This window comes from Aulonocara stuartgranti (genome assembly GCF_965226115.1).
Source record: "Aulonocara stuartgranti genome assembly, chromosome: 6".
Taxonomy (NCBI): domain Eukaryota; kingdom Metazoa; phylum Chordata; class Actinopteri; order Cichliformes; family Cichlidae; genus Aulonocara; species Aulonocara stuartgranti.
Window position 1 is genome coordinate 36239247 of NC_138944.1, and position 23728 is coordinate 36262974.

The 23728-nt window shown below is 39.5% G+C and overlaps 2 protein-coding genes across 2 annotated transcripts in view; one reads left to right on the forward strand and one right to left on the reverse strand.

Moving 5' to 3' along the window:
• LOC309708510 (venom factor-like) overlaps window positions 1–8222 on the forward strand; it is a gene marked incomplete at its 5' end in the record, with an annotated part of 37223 nt that extends 29001 nt beyond the window's left edge. Inside the window, 9 exons of the mRNA XM_082536619.1 lie at window positions 2636–2687; window positions 3014–3101; window positions 3516–3605; window positions 3761–3866; window positions 4117–4206; window positions 4301–4384; window positions 5018–5098; window positions 5279–5426; window positions 5580–8222. Coding sequence (XP_082392745.1) covers window positions 2636–2687; window positions 3014–3101; window positions 3516–3605; window positions 3761–3866; window positions 4117–4206; window positions 4301–4384; window positions 5018–5098; window positions 5279–5426; window positions 5580–5724 — 884 coding nt within the window. The 3' untranslated portion in view covers window positions 5725–8222. The remainder of the gene's footprint in view (window positions 1–2635; window positions 2688–3013; window positions 3102–3515; window positions 3606–3760; window positions 3867–4116; window positions 4207–4300; window positions 4385–5017; window positions 5099–5278; window positions 5427–5579) is intronic.
• Window positions 8223–10659: 2437 nt separating this feature from the next.
• Window positions 10660–23656, reverse strand: LOC309708860 (B-cell receptor CD22-like). Its single transcript, XM_082537181.1, has 12 exons — window positions 23501–23656; window positions 20295–20639; window positions 19965–20198; window positions 19521–19781; window positions 16058–16318; window positions 15501–15761; window positions 14944–15204; window positions 14488–14578; window positions 14337–14397; window positions 13890–13931; window positions 11853–12031; window positions 10660–11625 (listed from the first exon to the last, which is right to left on the reverse strand). Exons 1-12 carry the CDS (start codon window positions 23562–23564, stop codon window positions 11562–11564), a joined length of 2124 nt encoding a protein of 707 aa, XP_082393307.1. The 5' UTR covers window positions 23565–23656; the 3' UTR covers window positions 10660–11561.
• Window positions 23657–23728: the final 72 nt, after the last annotated feature.

The following is a 23728-nucleotide window of genomic DNA, read 5'->3' on the forward strand; positions in this document are numbered from 1 at the left end:
GTTAGTAATTAGGAACTAATCATGCCACTTATTGCAAATTAATATCAGCTGGTTCAGTCCTGGCTGATGGTCTATAAAAAGGTGTCTCGTTACCAAGGTGTCACACAAGAAACATCTCATGATGGGTTAAAACAATATGAGGCTGTCACAACCTTATTGTTGGAAAACATACTGATGGCATTGGTCACAGAAGAGTTTCTAAACTACTGAAGAATGCAGTGAGCACTGCTGGGGCCATAATGTGGAAGTGGGAAGAACACCACTTCACAACAAACCGGCCAGGACCAGATCTTCCCTGCAAGATTTCAGACAGAGGAGTGAAAAGTATTCAGAAGAGTTGTCTAAAAGCCAAGGAGGACTTACAGAGACCTACAGAAAAAAGAAAATCGGTCAACCACCATGGCCTGCATGAACACTCACCATGCAACACTCAATTTCTGAAGAAAAAGCATGTTGAATTCAAAGTTGCTGAACAGCATTTAGACAAGCCTGTGATATACTGGGAGACTATAGTGTGGTCAAAACTGACCTTTGACACCATAATACACACAATGTTACGAGGTCAAAGGGCACTGCATATTTTCAGAGGAAAAAGAAAGCACCAAAAGCACCATACCAACAATGAAGCTTGGAATTGGGAACATCATGGTGTGGGCTGTTTTTCTGCATACGGCACTGGCACACTTCATGTAATTTCAGGAAGGATGAATGGAAATCGAACACAGACATATTCTGGGTCTGACCAGCTGTCTCAGCTGTGGGCAAAAGATGACAACTAATACAATTCTGACATAATTTATTAGTACAATGATCAAAAAAATGAAGAGATACACAGTCCAGCGCCCCGCTTGCTAAAGGTATAAAACACACCAGTTGAAGGCGCGAGCCTGCGATGGCACAAGTCAGTTGCACTTTACATGCCAACTACTTAACTGGGATTAGTAGTTGTCCTTCAAGACCCACCCTGTAAGTAGAAGGCTGGTAATTACTCCAACCTCAGCAACCCAACTCTGCCTTTAGGCTGTGGCATATAGTAGGTCCTGGCCTGCACAGAGACACACAATATCACCCCATCTTCATTATACAATTCACAGAGCAGCACACTATCCACCATCAACATATTTAAATCAAGTCATCTTAGTTCTGGCCATATAACATACCTCAGAGACAAAATATCACAGCAGTGTTTGTAGTGTGGGCCTTCAATTAATCCAACCCCATCACAGCCATTGGCTCACAGCAAATGTGACACATAAAATCACACGAAACCAGTGCCAACTTCACACAACAAACAATGAGATGAATTATACAGCTAACATTAGACCAATATGTTACAGAAACATGTACTATAACACTGTTGATAAAAATCTGCAGCCCTCCACCAGGATTATGATGATGAAACGAGGGTGGATGTTTCAGCAAGGCAATCGTCCCAAACACAGCCAAGGAAACTCTCAGCTGGTTTCTCAGCCAATCACCTGACCTGAATCCAGCTGAGAAATCTACTGAACGAGTTCAGAGAAGGAGCCCACAGAGACCTCAGGATTTGAAGACTGTTTGTGTGGAAAAATGAAACAAATCACACCTGACCACTGCATGTGACTAGCGTGTCCATTCGGGAGGCGTCTTGAAGCTCTCATCACCAACAAAGAATTTTGTTTGAGGCATTAAATACATGTCAGTTGGTGTGTTGGGATGTTACTGACATGTGGCGATAATTTCATGTCAATGAAAGGGTCAAACAATGATGAAACACATTTCAGCACGTTTCATTTCCTTGATATTTTGAAATAAGATAAAACAGGACTTAGTTCAAAAGATACAAATTTAACTTTTCTTAAATAACTGTAAACTACAAGCCTGCCGTAACACAAACATGTTATTTGTTTAATGTTTTAATGGAATCTGGAGTGTATGTTATATATGTCATTACTGGTACAGAAAGAATTCAAATTGTACAGTAGCTTTTAGGTGGGAAAAGAGAGCTGTTACTGGAGAATCAGCTTTAAACAGTCAGTCATCAACAGATCGAGGTTTCACATAAAAACAAAGAAGGAAACTCCTCTCAGGCTGGTGTGTGGTCAGAGTTTGATTTTAAGGTGTACGTGGGCTGGAGAAGATTTTTGAAAATCTCTCTATTCTTAATTTTGGGAATGGCTGAAATACCATTTAAAATACTGATGTATGTACATTAATACAAACATCATAGGCCCCAAGGAGGACCATTTATGTGGCTTTTTAAAAAATAATTTTAAAACTTTCTACTTTCTTCGGTCGTTGCTGTGCTTTTTTTGGAAGTCGAATTTCCCAGAGGAACCCACCCGAGGGATTAATAAAGTTCTATCTTATCTTATCTTATATGAAAGATCCCCAGTTCAAGACCTGGAGGGGACACAAACCCTACCTTGGGAGGTAAAAGCCAGTGTGCTAGTAAATGGGAGGTTTCAATCATGAACGGCATGTAGTGTGAAATCAAACATCTGATTTTTTTTTTTTAAAAACAGTAGAAAAGACAGCAACTGCAATATGACAAACATATACATAAAAAAACTATCAATACATATACACACCAAGTATCTTCAGCAAGCTTTATGGATTACATATTTAATAACACTTTTCCTCCATCTCATAACAGAAAAGCCTCCAGCAGATGTAGAAAAGTCCTATCAGATCACCATCAAAGTGAGGTAAGATACAATTACTTGCTAAATTTTAGAGAATAAGAAAAAAAAGTGTATTTTTATATCTTTTACTTCATACAAAGTGTAGCAAACAGCAAAAACAGTCAACTTTTTAATATGGGACGACCACATTTTTAAACAAAAACTGCCAAATGTGAGTCTGTCTGACCGTAATAAATTTTCTTTGAACATTTGGTCCACTGAATGTGAGTTATTGATCCAGCGATTCAGAACAGCTGCTCACATTTCTCATGAGGTTAATCAGATCATTTGGGTCCTTTCAGATTTAGATTTCATATCCTTTGCCAGTGCTTTCTGCTTTTCTTTCGCAGGGCTTTAGGACCCAGAGACGTCAGGATGGTGGTTCTTGACATCAGTTTGCCCACTGGCTTCACCCCAGAAAACTCAGACCTGGAGATGGTAATCAGCCTCTAGGCCAGTGCTTCAAAAATCTGAAACAAAGCTTTCATGGCTAAGAAATGATCCAAGTTTAGTTTTAGCTTTCTTACACAGAGTAAACCTGAATTTATTTTACATCTATTTTATTTTGTTTTATTCAAACTTTTTTCTGTGCGTGTTGTGAAAAAGTTAAGCTGCAAGCTCAGTTTTCTTTACTGTAATTTATCAGTATCACACCAAAAAGCACACCTCAGCTCACTTGTTTGACCCCTGCATCACCTAAGGCTGTAATGGGTTTAACATATTTCGGTAATAAATACAGCATTGCATTGTGAATTTACACTTTAAATACAATTCTATAGAATGTTTTCTACACGGCAGCATTTTATTTCTGTTTAAATTGAACTAATAAATTCTGAACATGTTTGTCTCTAGTTGTCCAACTCAGTGGATCATTACATCAACAACTTCCAGATAGTAGATAACCTGAGTGACAGGGGATCCCTGATCATCCACCTGTTTAAGGTAACTGTGCTGTAGACCACTGTCTCATTTATTGGATTACAGGAAGAAAGAGTATGAGGAGTTAAAATCTGTCCAGTTTAAGTCAGTTTTATGTACCATTTTTAAGAAGTATGTCTTATAACATTCCCCCTGCTCTGCATTGTTTCTCTTTGTAGGTTTCTCACAAAGAGCCTGAGATCCTAATATTCAGACTCCAGCAGACCTTCAAAGTTGGCCTCCTGCAGCCATCCTCAGTGACTGTTTACGAGTATTACAACCCAGGTTGGGAAATACAGCTGTAGACATAAAAATCAGAGATTCTGCGATACAGTATTATAAGAAATACTTATAAAAGGAACGGCAGTTTAGCTCACTGGGATGAGCAGGTGACCATATGTTGCATGGCTAAGAGCAGCCAACCAAGTGGCCAAGTTGTACTGCGTCCTTATATTTCGCATAAAACCAAGATAAATAAATAATAATAATAATAACATTAAAGCTTTTAGATTTCTCCCCTCTCACTTTGTCACAGACCGCCGCTGCAGTCGTACTTACACCCCCCGTGAGAACAAGGAGCAGCTCAGCCAGATCTGCAGAAACAACGTCTGCCGCTGCACACAGGGTAAAGTATGGGATTTGCAACAATGCATTAAAGGATGCGTGTATTTTTTTTCCACCTCTGCACATTTGACCTCCCGTGGTTTCAAAACCTCCAGGTGACTGCTGCATCTCCAAAGCGGACAGTGAAAACTTCCCCAGCAAAGAAAGAGAGACGTTTGCCTGCAAGAGCTTACACCATGGTACATGTGCTTTTACACTCCGGCGCCTTCAACATGCATGCCTGCACACTGGAGGCTTACACTTTTGCATGTTCATTGGCTGACTGCCATTCAAATGATTTAAAAATATTCAGATGTACGTTGTCAAAACTGCCGCTAGATGAAGAAATTAAGATTTTAATATTTATAGAAATAAAAGAAGCCACATTAAATGCCCTTATTCAAGCAGTAACAATGACATAAGCCCTGCAGCGAATCAGCTGTTAGAGTAGGAACAAATAATATGTTGTTTGAGTAATAAATGGAAGCATAATGTGAGCATTCACAGAAACTGTAATATTTAAAACATTGTAAAGAAAGTTTAGCTGATGGCACTATTGCTCTCCTGCTTTATTTTTCTCTCATTTACCATGTGGACCATGAATCGCTCATATAGCAACTCCCCAGGGCATCATACAGAATTTCAGTTTAGTATCTTACTGGAAAAGGGTGGGAAACTGTCACCTCCCCCTTTTGTTAGTAATGCTATTATTATTTTGTCGTGGAAACAGTTACTATTAATTTATGGAAACAGTGCCTCACCCATTTAAGAGTCCGATTAATTTTACAGTAATTTGCTCATGATGCTCAGGTTTGGTTGCTACTGTGTTTTAGTTTTCCAGGTGAAGGTGCTGAATGTCATCCAGAGTTACTACGACAAATATGAGATGGAGATCACACAAGTTATCAAACTGGGTGAGTCCTAGTAGTGACTGGCTTTCACCTCTCAGTCTTTTCAGTGTGAGCAATGGAGGAATGATGTGGTCCAGTTAACTTTTTCATTATTTGGTGACCCCATTTATGAAGTGCTGCTTGTGCATTCTTGTAACTCAAAGACAAATGAAGGCTTATTATATTTGTTCTTCTCCCACTCAGGTCTGGAGGGTGGAGTTGGAGCGGGTCAGACGAGGATCTTCATGTCTCACGGAGGTTGCAGAGATGGACTAGACTTGAAGCAGGGCTCCCAATACCTCATCATTGGCCCCAAGGACGACCAGTGGAATGTTGATACTGAAACCAACAAGTGAGCAGAACAGGAAAAATAAATGCTTACAAATAATTTTGTGTTGATTCAAATACGGAACTATGACAGGACAAGTTTACTATGAGACACTTGGGTGCTCTTACTTGTTAACTTGCCATCTGTCTTTCTTTCTTTTTTCATTTTGTGTGTCAGGTTCATCTACGTGTTGGGGAAGGACACCTGGGTGGAGCGCTGGCCTTCACCCGCAGAGTGCTCCAGCCATCCCAGCCTGCAAGCCAAATGCAGGAGTCTAAGCGACACTGCCAACGAACTGTCGGTCAACGCCTGCAGGCTGTAGAGGTGTCAGGGCAGCTGTCGCACACAATTTTGTGGCAAAAAAAAAAAGGAAATCATTTTGTATGCTCAACTTACTGTGGACTCCTGATAAATTCTTTCAATCTATATTTAGTTTTCTCTGTGAAAAGGGAAGTGAGAGTCTTGCCAGTTACCATAACTTTGAACAAGAATGAAGAAGTATAAACCGCAGAGAGAGATGTGTAATTATTCTTTGTTTTGAATATTTGTCACACTTACATGTTTGAGATCAACTTAATTTTTATGCTGGACAAAGAAAATACACGTAATTATAAAATGCATTTTTTTAAATTATCTTTTTATTAAGGGGTAAAAGGCTATTCAAACCTACCTGACCCTATTTGAAAACCCCATAAACTGTTTTTCACATTACTGTGGAGGAATTCTTTTGCTTACCCTTCTTTGCAGAATTGTTTAATTTAGCCACACTGGAAGTTTTTACGATCATGAATGGCCAATAAGTCCAATCCAAAGCATATTAATTGGCTTTAGGTCTGGACTTTCATTATGCCATCACTTTCTGGTCTGCTGTGGGTCATTGCTACATGACCAAACTTAGCTTGTGTTTTCAGGCACAAAATGATGGCTGGATTTTCTGGTAGAAAGCTGAAGCAGCAGAGCAGCCCAGACCGTCACACTAACACCACCATGTTTGACTGTTTTTATGATGTTGATTTATAACATGCTTTTAATTTGACACCAGATGTAACAGGATTCAAACCTTCCAAAAAGTTTAACTTTTGTCTCGTCAGTCCACACAATATTTTCCCTGGAGTCAGATGTTTTGTGGCAAATGTGAGACAAGTTATTGTGGCAGTGGTTTTCTTATTGGATCTCTGCCATGGATGCCATTTTTGTTCAGTCTCGTTCTTATTGTTGAACCACGAAATCTGACCATAACAGAGGAAAATTCAATTCAATTCAATTTTATTTATATAGCGCCAAATCACAACAAAAGTCGCCTCAAGGTGCTTCATAGATACAGAGAAAAACCCAACAATCATATGACCCCCTATGAGCAAGCACTTTGGCGACAGTGGGAAGGAAAAACTCCCTTTTAACAGGAAGAAATCTCCGGCAGAACCAGGCTCAGGGAGGGGCGGGGCCATCTGCTGCGAAGAAAGACAGGATAAAGACATGTTGTGGAAGAGAGACAGAGGTTAATAACAGATATGATTGAATGCAGAGAGGTCTGTTAATACATAGTGAGTGAGAAAGGTGACTGGAAAGGAAAAACTCAATGCATCATGGGAATCCCCGGCAGCCTACGTCTATTGCAGCATAACTAAGGGAGGATTCAGGGTCACCTGGTCCTGCCCTAACTATATGCTTTAGCAAAAAGGAAAGTTTTAAGCCTAATCTTGAAAGTAGAGATAGTGTCTCTCTCCCGAATCCAAACTGGAAGCTGGTTCCACAGAAGAGGGGCCTGAAAACTGAAGGCTCTGCCTCCCATTCTACTTTTAAATACTCTAGGAACAACAAGTAGGCCTGCAGAGCGAGAGTGAAGTGCTCTAATAGGGTGATATGGTACTACAAGGTCATTAAGATAAGATGGGGCCTGATTATTTAAGACCTTGTATGTGAGGAGCACGATTTTGAATTCAATTCTGGATTTAACAGGAAGCCAATGAAGGGAAGCCAAAACAGGAGAAATCTGCTCTCTCTTTCTAGTCCCTGTCAGGACTCTTGCTGCAGCATTTTGGATTAGCTGAAGGCTTTTCAGTGAGTTTTTAGGACATCCTGATAATAATGATTTGCAGTCGTCCAGCCTGGAAGTAATAAATGCATGAACTAGTTTTTCAGTGTCACTCTGAGACAGGATATTTCTAACTTTAGAGATGTTGCGCAAATGGAAGACCGCAGTCTTACATATTTGTTTAATATGTGCGTTGAAGGACATGTCCTGGTCAAAAATGATGTCTGGAGTTCTTCAGATGTTTCTCTGGGTTCTTTCATGATCTCCTGGATGAGTAGTCAGTGCACTCATGAAGTCATTTTAGCCTGCAACTCCTGGGAAGTTTCACCACTCTTCCCAGTTTCCTCTGTGTGTAGATAATGGTTTTCTCTGTGGTTCACTTGAGTCCCAAAGCCCTAGGCTTTGTAAAGCTTAACAAACCGATAGATATGAATGATTGTATTTTAAATCTGTCCTTGAATTTCTTTAGATGGTTTCTGACCTTCTTTGATCTTGTAGCCTACTTCACTTTGTCTGACAGATTCTATTTATATGATTTCTTGATTCAGTGCTCTTCTTGTTGGCTCTGACTTGGTAGATAACCGCATGAATGATGTTATTTTCACCTCTAAAGTTGTCTCGCTGTTTAACACAGATTAAGATCAATTTATCTTAAAGGACAAGCAAGTGCAGTGTAATGAAGATGTGTGTGTGTGTGTGTGTGTGTGTGTGTGTGTGTGTGTGTGTGTGTGTGTGTGTGAATAAGACTTAAAATGTAAAAAGTCCTTTGAGAGATCAAAGTTGAGTACTGGTCCAACTTTTCTTTTTCAACGGTGGAATGTTTGTACGGCAAACATCTTTAATGACATAGAAAATAAACACATGAGAAACGAGTGGACCAGCTTGAATTATTACTTTCTCTGCATTTGACCCAGTCACTCAGTGGAGCCGTGGGCAGCCAATAAGCAGTGTGTAGGGATGGTACCTTGCTCAGGTGTACCTCAGGGTAGCCGCTCAGTGGATTCGAACCCCCAACTTTCCGATCACAGGGACGACCATTCTACCTACTGAGCTATCCCTGCCCTAATGCTGGTGGTTTGAGAAAAGGAATCAAAGTCAGTGGAGACAAGACAAAATACATGTATAAATGAGAGGGAGACGGGTAGAAAGGTGAACGTGCAAGAATCACAAAAGCAATAGTGAAGGTGGATGAATATGAACACCTGGGGTCAGCCATGAAATGAACACTGCCCAATAGAGATGAAGAAGTGAGTGCAGGCCGGGTGGAGTAATTTGTGACAGATGAATAACAACAAGAGTGAAAGGGAAGATTAACAAGATAGTAATGAGACATGCTTGATGTGTGACTTAGAAACATGTCATGTTCGTTGTGGTGAAAGAAGAAAAGTGATGCATGCAGAGCAACAGGAAGTGATTTGTAACTTGTTTGTGCAATTTTCAATAAGACCACAGACATGATAACATGCACAGGCCTGCAGTAAAACCAGCGACTGTAGAAAACTCTCCACCGACGCTTATTTTAATACTTTTATCTTCATAATACAAGAACTAAATCCACTGTGGGATGTACCTGATTGCATTTTTATTTGTATTTGTGATTGCTGTCAGGAGCCATCACATCATGTGAACACACACACACACACACACACACACACACACACACACACACACACACACACACACACACACACACACAGATATATATAAACAGTTTGAATGAAATATTTGATTAAACATAATCTGTAATGATACATGAACGAGGCAGTAATGCACAGACACACACCTGCTCAGCAGTCATCATAGAACGGGGCTGGTTCATTTTTGTAATCTACATTAAACCAGCTGTGAATAACAAGGCTAAGTGCTCTTCAGTGTAAATATGGATGGACTGACGGGACACTAAGAGGACAAGAACAATACATCCACTCTCTGCTGCTGTCAGACTTACAGCTGCTTTCTCTGTGATTTTAGTGACAATACAAGAAGTTAAAAGTAAACAGTGAACAAATGATTAATCACTTCAAACACTCAAAGAGATTAAGATGTTGCTAAATCCTTCCTCTTTACCTCTCTGCAGAATAAACAACGTGCCAGTAAAAGGCAACTTGGTAAGAGATGCAAGCTTCATAACATTTCTTTTCCTGCCCTTTTTGTACAGGAAACGTCTTGTTAGATTTGTATTTACATAGTTTCACAACTAGAAAAAATGAATCTGTGACTCTATACTTGGCCCTATGCCCTTTAACAATGTGCTGCATTACTAATAGGTGTACTGAAATCTATCTGTTATTCATTTGCATAACACATGGGTTTGACATTAGACTTCCCCCGACTTCTTATTTATCTACTGTTCCATCTACTTGAACAGGTGTGGTTCCAAACCTTTAGTCAAATCCAGGAAGTGGTCACGTACTGGTGATCATGCAGCAGAACAATGAACAAAAGAAAAAGAAAGAAAAAAAACCTAAGTCACAGACACAAAAACAACCTCTAGACATGGAAGATAAGAAATGAAAAATGACGACAAATTAAGAAACAGGGTGGCAAGGAAGTACTGGGGTAAGTGATGATCTGATGGAGCTGAGTATTCAGCAACAAACTATTCAGGACGGTCAACAACAATGACAGAAAACTAACATCCATCCATCCTCTTACCCTTATCAGGGTCACAAGGGGACTAAAACCTATACCAGCTACCATAGGCCGAGAGGCAGGGTACACCCTGAACAGGTCACCAGCAGGGCTAATACAGAGAGATAAACAACCATTCACACCTAGGAGCAATTTCAAATCACCATAACCCCGCTTACTGCATGTGTTTAGTAAGTAAAAAGTAAGTAAAACTTTATTTATATAGCACCTTTCAAGATAAAAATCACAAAGTGCTTCACAGAAGCTAAAACCTAAAAATAAAAATCAACTAAAAGCAAGTTTAAAAAGATGGGTTTTTTAGCTGTGTGGTTGTTTATCTCTCTGTATTAGCCCTGCTGGTGACCTGTTCAGGGTGTACCCTGCCTCTCGGCCTATGGTTTAGACTGTAGGAGGAAGCCAGAGTACACAGTGCTAACCACTGCACCACCATATACAAAATACAAAAGCTAACAGATGAAGTAAAAACTAACATGAGCACACAAAGGCACATGGTTACAATATAATACAAGAAATAACACAAGAAATGCTTTGAAACAGAAATATCTGACACAAAAACATGAACTCGGGAACTCAGATGTAAAGATTATTCTATTTGTAAAGCATGTTATAAACAATCAGTGTGAAAAGAATGCATTTAAAACAACATTCAAAACCACCATCAGAGTTAACAACAGGAAACAGAAGAGTTCTTTTAAATAATGATGGTTTTACTTTAAGCAAATTACAATTAAACAACTGAGAGCAGGAATGATGCAGACAAAATATAAAACAGACAGAACTAAAGTGAATCGTGGAAAATGTGTAAAATATTATTCTGTACTACTATGGAGTGGAAACAGGACGCATGTTCTTTTCCAATAACTCGGTGCTCTTTAACTCAGCATACTGATGTATTACAACAACAATAATATTAATAATATTAATAAATACAAGCTTACCATGTATTAGCTATTACATACAGTGCTGCAGTGCAAAAACATTTCCTATGTCTCATGAAACTAAAAGAAATATACATTTTAGTCAAGTATACATGACTTCCAACAAACGTATGAGATGAATTTTTTGCCTGATGGTGGATCAGAAGGTGGACATGAAGGTTTGCACTAAATCTTGGCAATAGACAGCAACAGATAACCTGCATATTTGTACCAAACTTTAAGAACCTGAAAAATCTTGAATGGACTTGTTGTTTTTTCCAGTGTTGAACAAGTAGTTTCAAAGAAAATGACAAAATAACCTCTACTCCCCAAACATCTGGACACTCTTTTGAAGAAATATCAGTTGAAGTTAAAACTAGAGGTGTAGTACAAAACTTCAGATGAAATCAGACAATCAAGTCCACAGCAGTTACCCTCAGGGGACAATGAACGCCTGACCAAAATTATATTGTAGAATCATATCTACTGTCCAGTAGCTCTATTAGGAACTGACAATTAAAGAATGGTCCACAGTTCGGCTTCCTTTTGCTTTTATCAGATTTTCTTGACTGTGCTGTACAATTCAGACGGATCCTCCTCACTGTCCTGGTGTACAGTTCTGGAGAAAAAAAAATAGGATGGATGAAGGAGGCGTGCTGTAATATGTGTGCCCAAGTTCATGTTTCTAGTGTATAAAGCAGCAGGCCAGGTCGGTCAGAGAATCACTAAAGTCCACAGCGGTTACCCTCAGGCTATGAAGTCAGTTGGATGAAATGTTTTTCCCACTGTAAATGTTACGTTCTTGGATTTCCTTACATGGATGCATGCATCTATAGTGCTGGTTACCTCAGGGCAGGACTGAAGTTGACTGCAGCGTACTCTACATGCTCATCCTCCTCTTTCACCTTTTGTCTGCGGGATCCAGCTGATCGGATGTTGTAATAAATGGGATCAGTCTGGTTCGTTGAGAATCGGACACTAGCATAGTTAAGCTCTTCATCTTCCTCTGAGTGACTGGGTGGAGACTGAAAAAACACAGAGTTCAGAAACCTGTTGAACTTTGGCTGATTTCCTTCATTTGCTCTACTTACAGTCATTTTACTTATTTATGTTTATAAATATTCATGTTATAAAGATTGACCAACTTAGGGATAAATACAGTGGGGCAAAAAAGTATTTAGTCAGCCACCGATTGTGCAAGTTCCCCCACCTAAAATGATGACAGAGGTCAGTAATTTGCACCAGAGGTACACTTCAACTGTGAGAGACAGAATGTGAAAAAAAAAATCCATGAATCCACATGGTAGGATTTGTAAAGAATTTATTCGTAAATCAGGGTGGAAAATAAGTATTTGGTCAACAACAAAAATACAACTCAATACTTTGTAACATAACCTTTGTTGGCAATAACAGAGGTCAAACGTGTACTATAGGTCTTTACCAGGTTTGCACACACAGTAGCTGGTATTTTGGCCCATTCCTCCATGCAGATCTTCCCGAGAGCAGTGATGTTTTGGGGCTGTCGCCGAGCAACACGGACTTTCAACTCCCGCCACAGATTTTCTATGGGGTTGAGGTCTGGAGACTGGCTAGGCCACTCCAGGACTTTCAAATGCTTCTTACGGAGCCACTCCTTTGTTGCCCGGGCGGTGTGTTTTGGATCATTGTCATGTTGGAAGACCCAGCCTCGTTTCATCTTCAAAGTTCTCACTGATGGAAGGAGGTTTTGGCTCAAAATCTCACGATACATGGCCCCATTCATTCTGTCCTTAACACGGATCAGTCGTCCTGTCCCCTTGGCAGGAAAACAGCCCCATAGCATGATGTTTCCACCCCCATGCTTCACAGTAGGTATGGTGTTCTTGGGATGCAACTCAGTATTCTTCTTCCTCCAAACACGACGAGTTGAGTTTATACCAAAAAGTTCTACTTTGGTTTCATCTGACCACATGACATTCTCCCAATCCTCTGCTGTATCATCCATGTGCTCTCTGGCAAACTTCAGACGGGCCTGGACATGCACTGGCTTCAGCAGCGGAACACGTCTGGCACTGCGGGATTTGATTCCCTGCCGTTGTAGTGTGTTACTGATGGTGACCTTTGTTACTTTGGTCCCAGCTCTCTGCAGGTCATTCACCAGGTCCCCCCGTGTGGTTCTGGGATCTTTGCTCACCGTTCTCATGATCATTTTGACCCCATGGGATGAGCTCTTGCGTGGAGCCCCAGATCGAGGGAGATTATCAGTGGTCTTGTATGTCTTCCACTTTCTGATGATTGCTCCCACAGTTGATTTTTTCACACCAAGCTGGTTGCCTATTGTAGATTCACTCTTCCCAGTCTGGTGCAGGTCTACAATACTTTTCCTGGTGTCCTTCGAAAGCTCTTTGGTCTTGGCCATGGCGGAGTTTGGAGTCTGACTGTTTGAGGCTGTGGACAGGTGTCTTTTATACAGATGATGAGTTCAAACAGGTGCCATTCATACAGGTAACGAGTGGGGGACAGAAAAGCTTCTTACAGAAGACGTTACAGGTCTGTGAGAGCCAGAGATTTTCCATGTTTGAGGTGACCAAATACTTATTTTCCACCCTAATTTACGAATAAATTCTTTACAAATCCTACCATGTGAATTCATGGATTTTTTTTTCACATTCTGTCTCTCACAGTTGAAGTGTACCTCTGGTGCAAATTACTGACCTCTGTCATCATTTTAGGTGGGGGAACTTGCACAATCGGTGGCTGACTAAATACTTTTTTGCCCCACTGTAAGCATACTCATACTCATATTTAAAGTAAGATAAGTAACGTTGCCCAGAGCTCCCCCTCAACAACCCTGACTCTCAGTATAAAGTTCTTTTGCAGTTCAGATCTGGTTTTCAGTCTTACCTCTGTCTTCCCTGTGTGCTGACTTGGAGATGTGCAGGAAACCTGTTCAAGAAAATGTTCAAGGAAATGTTATGGAGCCAGCTAGATTAGACATCCAGAGATTCCAAGCTAGTTTTAAATCAGTGTGCGTCTATGGCCACAGACAGCAGGGGGTCTGATACCACTGGGTGGTTTATCAGTCGTGATGTCACCTGAATGGACATTATTAATGTCTCAGTTGCTCATGACATTTTTAGCAGAAAACTCTGATTTACAGAGAATATTGTGAGAACTACAGCCACATTTGAGTTTATCAAAAACATTGTTAAGGATGAGTCTAATTGGGGTGGCTCAACTCTTTTCTTCTGCAGGTGTTTTGGAATTTTAAACTTCACTTTGACTGTTCAAATTGAATTTTAACCAGAATGCAGTTTCACAGGATTTCACACTCAGTTATTAAATGCTCACCTTGTTGTTGTTGTCCCGTCTGTTTCCAGGCACAGGAAATAATGCTGAGGGCTTCTTTTTTCTAGGTCAGGGGGAGGAATGAAAAACTTAATTAAAAGTAAGCAATCTGAGCACCAACAAAGGTGATTTTTAATGTGCAGCAGATACTCACGCAAGCAGGAAAAAGACCAAGAGGCATATAATAACTAGGAAAACCACAAGAGTTATTCCAGTGACAGCTAGTTTTGCCGCCTGCGGGAAATCTGTGATTTAAAAACAAATATAAAAAATAAAAACATGTATTTATATGCAGCCAGATTACGGATTACAGACAATAATCCTTGCTTTGTTTTCTCTTCTATATAAATGTTGCTGGTTTTTAAGTTGTAATTGATGGACTGCTTGATTTGTTTGTTTGTTTTGTGAGCATTATTGTTATCTCACCATATTAATAGATTTGTATAAGTTAAACTCCGAGTGATTGTGAATAGTTTGCTATTATTGTTTAGTGTGTCCATGCACTGATTATAAACAATGCCATGAGCTGCTCATTACTACCACACACATTATTGTATATAGTGGGTTATGACATCTATGAGCAAATGAGTAAGTGAAATAAAAAATGTACCTTCCCTGACAGTCAGCTGTAAGGTGACATTATGACGTCCTCTGCTGTTGTGGGCCACACAGTAATAACTCCCACTGTGCTCAGGTCTGATGTTGCTGATGGTGAAGTTGTGTCCTGATGCTTTAGGTGAGTCTTCATCCTCCTTGTACCAGGTGTAGTTAGCTGCTGGGTTAGCATCACTGCTACAGGTCAGAGTCACTGAACTGCCCTCCACTATCTCAGCAGAGGGACTCACTGACACAGAGGGAAGCTTTGGAGCATCTGTTAATATATAAGAGTTTAATGTAAATTATCAGTGTCTTACACACACACTGTTAATGAAAAAACTAAGTTACATACGTAAAAGAGTACATTGATGTGTTATATTTATTAAAAGACATTCACAGAACAAAAAAAAATCCTAAATAACCTTTAGTCCAAAAAAGTGTGACAAAATTGTGTAAAATATAAATAAAATACAAATACAATATATTGTTTTGCAAATCATCAGAACACAGAAAACATACCACATGTTAAACTAAGACAATGTACTTAAAAAATATATTTATTTTACTCACATTTCACATCAATGTTTCTGCTTTCAGATCTCTTTTGTCCCAGGTCATTATCAGCTGTACAGTAATACTTTCCAGAGTCAGAGGGCAGGATGGAGCTGAAAACATGTTGTTTTTGGTACCTGAGAGGGTTGATGACATCCTCCTTGTACCAGGTGTAGTTAGCTGCTGGGTTAGCATCACTGCTACAGGTCAGATTCACTGAACTGCCCTCCACTATCTCAGCAGAGGGACTCACTGACACAGAGGGAAGCTTTGGAGCATCTGTTAATATATAAGAGTTTAATGTAAATTATCAGTGTCTTACACACACACTGTTAATGAAAAAACTAAGTTACATACGTAAAAGAGTACATTGATGTGTTATATTTATTAAAAGACATTCACAGAACAAAAAAAAATCCTAAATAACCTTTAGTCCAAAAAAGTGTGACAAAATTGTGTAAAATATAAATAAAATACAAATACAATATATTGTTTTGCAAATCATCAGAACACAGAAAACATACCACATGTTAAACTAAGACAATGTACTTAAAAAATATATTTATTTTACTCACATTTCACATCAATGTTTCTGCTTTCAGATCTCTTTTGTCCCAGGTCATTATCAGCTGTACAGTAATACTTTCCAGAGTCAGAGGGCAGGATGGAGCTGAAAACATGTTGTTTTTGGTACCTGAGAGGGTTGATGACATCCTCCTTGTACCAGGTGTAGTTAGCTGCTGGGTTAGCATCACTGCTACAGGTCAGATTCACTGAACTGCCCTCCACTATCTCAGCAGAGGGACTCACTGACACAGAGGGAAGCTTTGGAGCATCTGGAGGAGGAAACATACAATATGTAATTACAATATATACAATATATAGTTAGAACCAAATTTTCAAATATTAATAGCTTATATTCTAAAAGGAAAACATTGTAAACTTCCCAAAACGAAACAAATCAGCTTTATTGAGGAGTAAAGGAGTAAGAGAAGTGAACTCACACACTGTTAGAATGGAAAAGCTCTTATCCTTTCACAGCACAGTTAAAACTGTCTGCAGGTTTTTCTTCAGCTAAAAACTTGTTTGATTTCAATATTAGAGGAATCTCAATGAAACCGCTTTGCTTTGAAGAATTGCTTTGTGTGTAATGAGAAGCTGCAGTTGATGTTCTCAGTTGGATAAAGCAGTCTGTTATTTAAAGAAATGTCTCAAATATTTGTATGAACACACTTTTGAAAGTGGAAATGATCGGATCAAACTATATATCACTATTTACTGAGATTTCGATGTAGACATTTGTAACGGTTCTTACATGTGTTCATATACAGTGGCTTGCAAAAGTATTCGGCCCCCTTGAACTTTCCCACATTTTGTCACATTATAGCCACAAACATGGATCAATTTTATTGGAATTCCACATGAAAGACCAACACAAAGTGGTGTACACGTGAGAAGTGGAACGAAAATCATACATGATTCCAAACGTTTTTTACAAAGAAATAACTGCAAAGTGGGGTGTGCGTAATTATTCAGCCCCCTTTGGTCTGAGTGCAGCAACAGAGGTTGTCTAAGAGAATACTGGGAGCAACAACACCATGAAGGGATAAAGTTACTGAGAAATTTAAAGCAGGCTTAGGCTACAAAAAGATTTCCCAAGCCTTGAACATCCCACGGAGCACTGTTCAAGCGATCATTCAGAAATGGAAGGAGTATGGCAAAACTGTAAACCTACCAAGACAAGGCCGTCCACCTAAACTCACAGGCCGAACAAGGAGAACGCTGATCAGAAATGCAGCCAAGAGGCCCATGGTGACTCTGGACGAGCTGCAGAGATCTACAGCTCAGGTGGGGGAATCTGTCCATAGGACAACTATTAGTCGTGCATTGCACAAAGTTGGCCTTTATGGAAGAGTGGCAAGAAGAAAGCCATTGTTAACAGAAAACCATAAGAAGTCCCGTTTGCAGTTTGGCACAAGCCATGCGGGGGACACAGCAAACATGTGGAAGAAGGTGCTCTGGTCAGATGACACCAAAATGGAACTTTTTGGCCAAAATGCAAAACGCTATGTGTGGCGGAAAACTAACACTGCACATCACTCTGAACACACCATCCCCACTGTCAAATATGGTGGTGGCAGCATCATGCTCTGGGGGTGCTTCTCTTCAGCAGGGACAGGGAAGCTGGTCAGAGTTGATGGGAAGATGGATGGAGCCAAACACAGGGCAACCTTGGAAGAAAACCTCTTGGAATCTGCAAAAGACTTGAGACTGAGGCGGAGGTTCACCTTCCAGCAGGACAACGACCCTAAACATAAAGCCAGGGCAACAATGGAGTGGGTTAAAACAAAACATATCCATGTGTTAGAATGGCCCAGTCAAAGTCCAGATCTAAATCCAATCAAGAATCTGTGGCAAGATCTGAAAACTGCTGTTCACAAACGCTGTCCATCTAATCTGACTGAGCTGGAGCTGTTTTGCAAAGAAGAATGGGCAAGGATTTCAGTCTCTAGATGTGCAAAGCTGGTAGAGACAAACCCTAAAAGACTGGCAGCTGTAATTGCAGCAAAAGGTGGTTCTACAAAGTATTGACTCAGGGGGCTGAATAATTACGCACACCCCACTTTGCAATTATTTATTTGTAAAAAATGTTTGGAATCATGTATGATTTTCGTTCCACTTCTCACGTGTACACCACTTTGTTGGTCTTTCACGTGGAATTCCAATAAAATTGATTCATGTTTGTGGCTGTAATGTGACAAAATGTGGGAAAGTTCAAGGGGGCCGAATACTTTTGCAAGCCACTGTATCTTAGATTATAAAACATATCCTGCCATTTGTCCTCCAATTTTCAAAAGCATAAAGCTGACTAATTTCTGCATTAGGCTGGATGGAATACCCAGCATTCATACCCTACACACTTTTTTTTTATTAGTGATATGACCAACTAGAAATATTGCTGCCCTTGCTAGTCACCTTAAACTCTAGTCTGTGGTCTTCTTATTGTATTAATATATAATGGCAGTTACTTGTTCAAAGATGAAGAGCCCACTGGCCAGTAACCTGGGCTGCACTCTTGACCGATGACTGAGCATCCAAAAAGAAGGAAGGATGTAAAGGAGAACCAGGAAAGGAAGCAAATGACAGCCCACTGGCAAAGGCAGTCTCATTCGGCATAAAGGAGTGGATGCTAGCTTGGAAGAAACCAACTTCTGTCTGTGCTGCTAAGGTTAGCCAAACTCTGCAAACTAATAAGCATATTTTGAATTCAGTGACAGCAGCACATTTTCAAAAGATCTGGAGCAGAGACACTTTTACCTTTTTGAGGGTCTGAATATCACAGGCATCCAATATTCATCTCAGTCAATGCAACTTATGCACACAGATTTCTCTAGATTCGCTCAATATTTGATGGTATCATGTAATGTAGTTTGTCAGATATCCAGAGTCTTAAAACATAAAATCGTGGACGATAATTTTGTAAAATTCCCACAATTTGTAGTCACAGGTTTTTACAGATTGAAGAACCTTTGCCCGTCTTTATTTCTGAGAAACTGCGTCTCTCGGATTTTATTTTTATACCCAAACATGTTGCGAGACTGTTACCAGTTAACTTGATGCAACATGTTCCTCCAGATGTTTTTAGTAACTCTTAGTTTTCCAGCCTTTTGTTGGCCCCATCCAAATTTTTGGACTTGTGTTACTGTCATGAAACTCAGAATGAACAAATACTTTACTTGTACTCTTTAAATCGTACATTTTCTCAGCTGATATTTTTTTATGTTCTATTATGAATAGAAAACATGTAAAATTTGTTTATGACATTTTCTAATCATGGAATTCTGTTTTTTTTTCTATTTGAATGCATAAAAATAGTTCAGCTCACACACTCAACCATTGAAAATAAAAAGAATAACAGTATTTCTAAAAACTGCAAACATGGTCTTCGTGATATGTAATTCAAGTTTTTCCATATTCCTGCAGCAGTCTCACAGCTCTTCAAAAAGTCTTTACAGCTTATAAATGTATTTTACTCACATTTCACATCAATAGTTCTGCTTTCAGATCTCTTTTGTCCCAGGTCATTATCAGCTGTACAGTAATACTTTCCAGAGTCAGAGGGCAGGATGGAGCTGAAAACATGTTGGTTTTGGTAACTGAGAGGGTTGATGACATCCTCCTTGTACCAGGTGTAACTAGGTGCTGGGTTAGCATCACTGCTACAGGTCAGATTCACTGAACTGCCCTCCACTATCTCAGCAGAGGGACTCACTGACACAGAGGGAAGCTTTGGAGCATCTGGAGGAGGAAACATAAGAATCACAACAAAACCAAATTTTAGAAATTTATATTCTAAAAAGAAAACATTGTAAACCTCCCAAAAGAAAGGCCTCTGACTAAAACTAACATACAGACACATTCACGTAAATAAAGAAAAATTAAATATAATTCTCTTAATGAAACAAAAAGTAGTGAACTCACACACTGTTGGAGAAGGGAATTGCTCACATCCTTTCACAGCACAGTGAAAACTGTCTGCAGAATCAAATGTGTTGAGGTGTAAATATTGTTCGTCTGATGAAAGTTTGTGTCCATTCCTGTACCAGATGTAGGAAGATTGATCAGGTAGCTGACAGTTGTTGTGACATGTCAGCTCTTTCCAGTTAGAATAAGAGTTTACTGTTGATCTCCTCACATGTACCTGGAGCTGTGGACCTGGGAGCAAACAACAGATATTATATTAAAACAAACTCTCAACATACTGCAAAGCTTATAAATGTTTAAAGTTACTTCCACTGAAAATTATTTTACCTGTGACTGTCAAAGTGACTCCAGGTACACCAGAATATTTCCCTCTTGGATCGTTTGTTATGAATCTGAACTTGTACTCGGCTGAGTCGCTCTCTCTCAGGTCTGTGATTCTCAGAGTGCAGTTGTTGTCTTCATACTGAACACGATCTCTGTACTCTGACTCTGTTTTCAGGTCCACAGGTTCCTTATTTTCGTCTCTGATGAACCAGAATTTTTTGTCAACTCTTATTCCATTTATAGTCGATGGGTATGTGAAGGTGCAGCGTATCTCCACTGTGGATCCTTTTACAGCACAGATCTGAGTAGAAGTGTAAGTCACTCCCCAGCCATACTGACCCAGAACGACTGTAACACAGAGCACATCATAACAAAAAATAAAGTTAGATTAACAAAAATTAAACAGACTCATTTGGATTAGTATTTTTCTGTAGGCTACATTTTCAGCTTCATGTCATGGAAAACAAAGTTTGCAGGTTTTTATTTTCAGCTAAAGATTCATCTGATCTTCACATTAGACGGCAGGAACTGAGTGAGAGCAGCTGCTTTGTAGACCGAGTGTAATGAGAACCTGCAGTTACTGTTGTCATTTGGACAGATAATTAGACTCTCACTTAATGTTAGAATAAAACAAACTATAATGAAAAATGATTTGCTGATGATAAAGGTAAATGTGTAGAAGTTACAGGCTGCTAGAGTTGACTGCATTGACCCACTGTTGCTCTGTGCACAAGGTAAGATGAGCTTGAAATTAATTTAAACATATTTCAGCCATCGTATGAGAGTGAAGGCAGCATGGAGATGGTTAGCACTGATGATGGAGACAGGAGAGGACATGGGAGAGGAGAAGCACGTGTAACAGTAACAAACACATAAGAGTAGAAACCTTTGTTGGAATTATTGCTCATGTAGTTTAATGTATTTCAGTCTAAAATCTTCAAAATCAGAAAAAGAAACAAAAAAAAATAAAGCACAACTAAATTTTGAATAATTGTATAAACTTGTATAAAAGTAAGTTATTGTTGGGTTGAAAGCCTTGTTACTTTTTGTTTTGTTATATATTCTGTTGTGTTTAATGATCATTATTTTCTGACCTTGATGGACGATTTCATTTTTAACCAATCGGATTTGTTGTCCCGCCTTTAGCTGTTTCCTGTCTGTTTACACTGGTAAAGCTGCTTAGCGCTACACCCGCTAAAGGTGTACCTACAATGCTAAAGGAATGTTGTTGCTATTCAGGCTGGATAGCGGCTGAAGCCTGAGGTCTGTTCGGTCAGCTGCTACATCTGGAAACCTGTTTTTTGTGATGGATATCAAGAAACAGAGTCCACAGAGAACTTCCACAGACCTTCTGGAAATCAACAGAAGAATGATGATCTTCCATTGCGATGGATGGTGAGGCACAGCTCATATGGAACTGAATCTTGCAGTCCGATTGTGGCAGAACAAAATGTGCAAAACATACGTTGATTGTTGGACTGGTTTCACACCAGTAAAGTGCCCAGATCACCCAACAGGCCTGAACTGGACAACACTGACATTGAAAAGACCCAGGTCTGAATTCATTTTACTTTATTATATTTTTTTGGTATTCGTGCACGCACGCTGTATTCGCTACTGTTGTTGGTTGTAATACAGCTTACAATATTTTAATACAACGAGATGCAGTTTCAACATCTTGTGGTTGTGTTTTCCTTGTGGTTACCCATCCTCTTGGCTCCTATCATTCCTTAAGTTTCTAAAATTGGCCATCTTTTGTTATTTTTCTTACATACTGGTTACACGGGCAGAGTGGCGACGAACGGAACCACAAAGAAGAAGAAAGAAATAAAAATCGAGGCAACCATGGTCCTAAAGTACTCTTTTTATTACATTTATGGCTCTTTTAATGGGACATTAACTGGAGGGACAACTGTGCCACTGTCCATGAAAGAGCTGAGGAGAGCCCAAGGGTCACCCCGCAGCCGTGGAGCAAAAGCCAGAGGGGGTTGCAGTGACATGCCCGTCACTGCAATGATATAGATTCTTACACAGTCAGTATCAGAGTTTTTGTTATTAAAGGGTAGATAATCAATTATTAACTCAGAAACACTCCAAAACAGGAAGGCACTAATCACTACTGTAGTACTCTAAGCACTACTGAAGAGCAGTGGTTAGACCCAAAATAAGCCTAATGGAGTATTTTGGTAGTTTAGTCAAATTGAGTTCTAGCACACACTTAAAACATCCACTGCTGACCAAAATGAAACACAATAAACAGAAATAAAATGGAAAACATAGGAGAACAGGACGGGATTTTAAAAAGAAAGTAAAATAATAAATAAATAAAACAGATAAAAGTAGTTGGACCTCATTCTGATTTAAAGGGTAAAGAATAAAAAATAAAAATGTAGTCTATGGAATTAACAATTTCTTACACAAGGAACTTCTAGGATAAATTACACCCAAACACACTTATATAACAAGAGACACACTGACACATAGAGACACTTCAGCAGAACCACAAAGAAGGACACAAACACAGACACAGAGACATGTTCTCATATGGGGACGTTACATGTTGGCTTTTCTGTGTAACGAGCTAAAAACTTCCATTTCACAGATAAAGTTTTGTTAAACGTTAAATGACTCGTTCATTTTACAGAGCAGCTTGAAGTGGCTGTAGTGTCACTATCACTTAGTCAATGGCAGCCATGACTTTACAATTTGGTCTTTATGTAGAGAAAGAAAAAAGGAAAGAGGTGAAGTGAGACTGATAGTCTGGGTTTTGTCAGCATGAAAACAAAAAGAGGAACAAACAGTTCACACTGATAAACGTCGGCCATGTTCATCCTGAGGAAATCCACTTAAACACAACAAATAGATTCTGTGAATCTAAGATGACAGATGATTTATAATAATTAGACTAAATTATTGGGTCTTTCACCCAAACATCATTAGTGTCCAGATTTATGGCACTGGAATAAAACGCAGATAAAATGATTAGACTGGAAAACTCTGAACTGCTGAGTGTTAACAGTGCAAAGAAAAACATTCAAGAATGGAGACAGAAGGCTGGAGCTGCAGAGCTGTAAGGACAGACGATGTTTCACACAGCATCATTTTACAGATGGAAGAAAAATACATTCACCTGAAAACAAATCAGTGTCTGAATTATATTTTCTGTCACATTTGGTTACTCAAAGTAGAATTACTCACAGCAGACCAACCTGTCACAGTGAGGAGAACAAATCCACTGACTGCTGTTATTACACTCATAGCTGCTCCTCTCATTGCTCTGTGTGAGCCGTTAAAATGCAAGTAGATAACTGACAGTCCTTTCTGTAAAGCAGAAGTCGACTCATCCCAGTCTTTAAGATACAGAAGTGAAGTGTTAAAAAATGACACCCTCTCATCTTCCTCCTTATTTGCATACATGGTTAACCAGATGCAAGTGG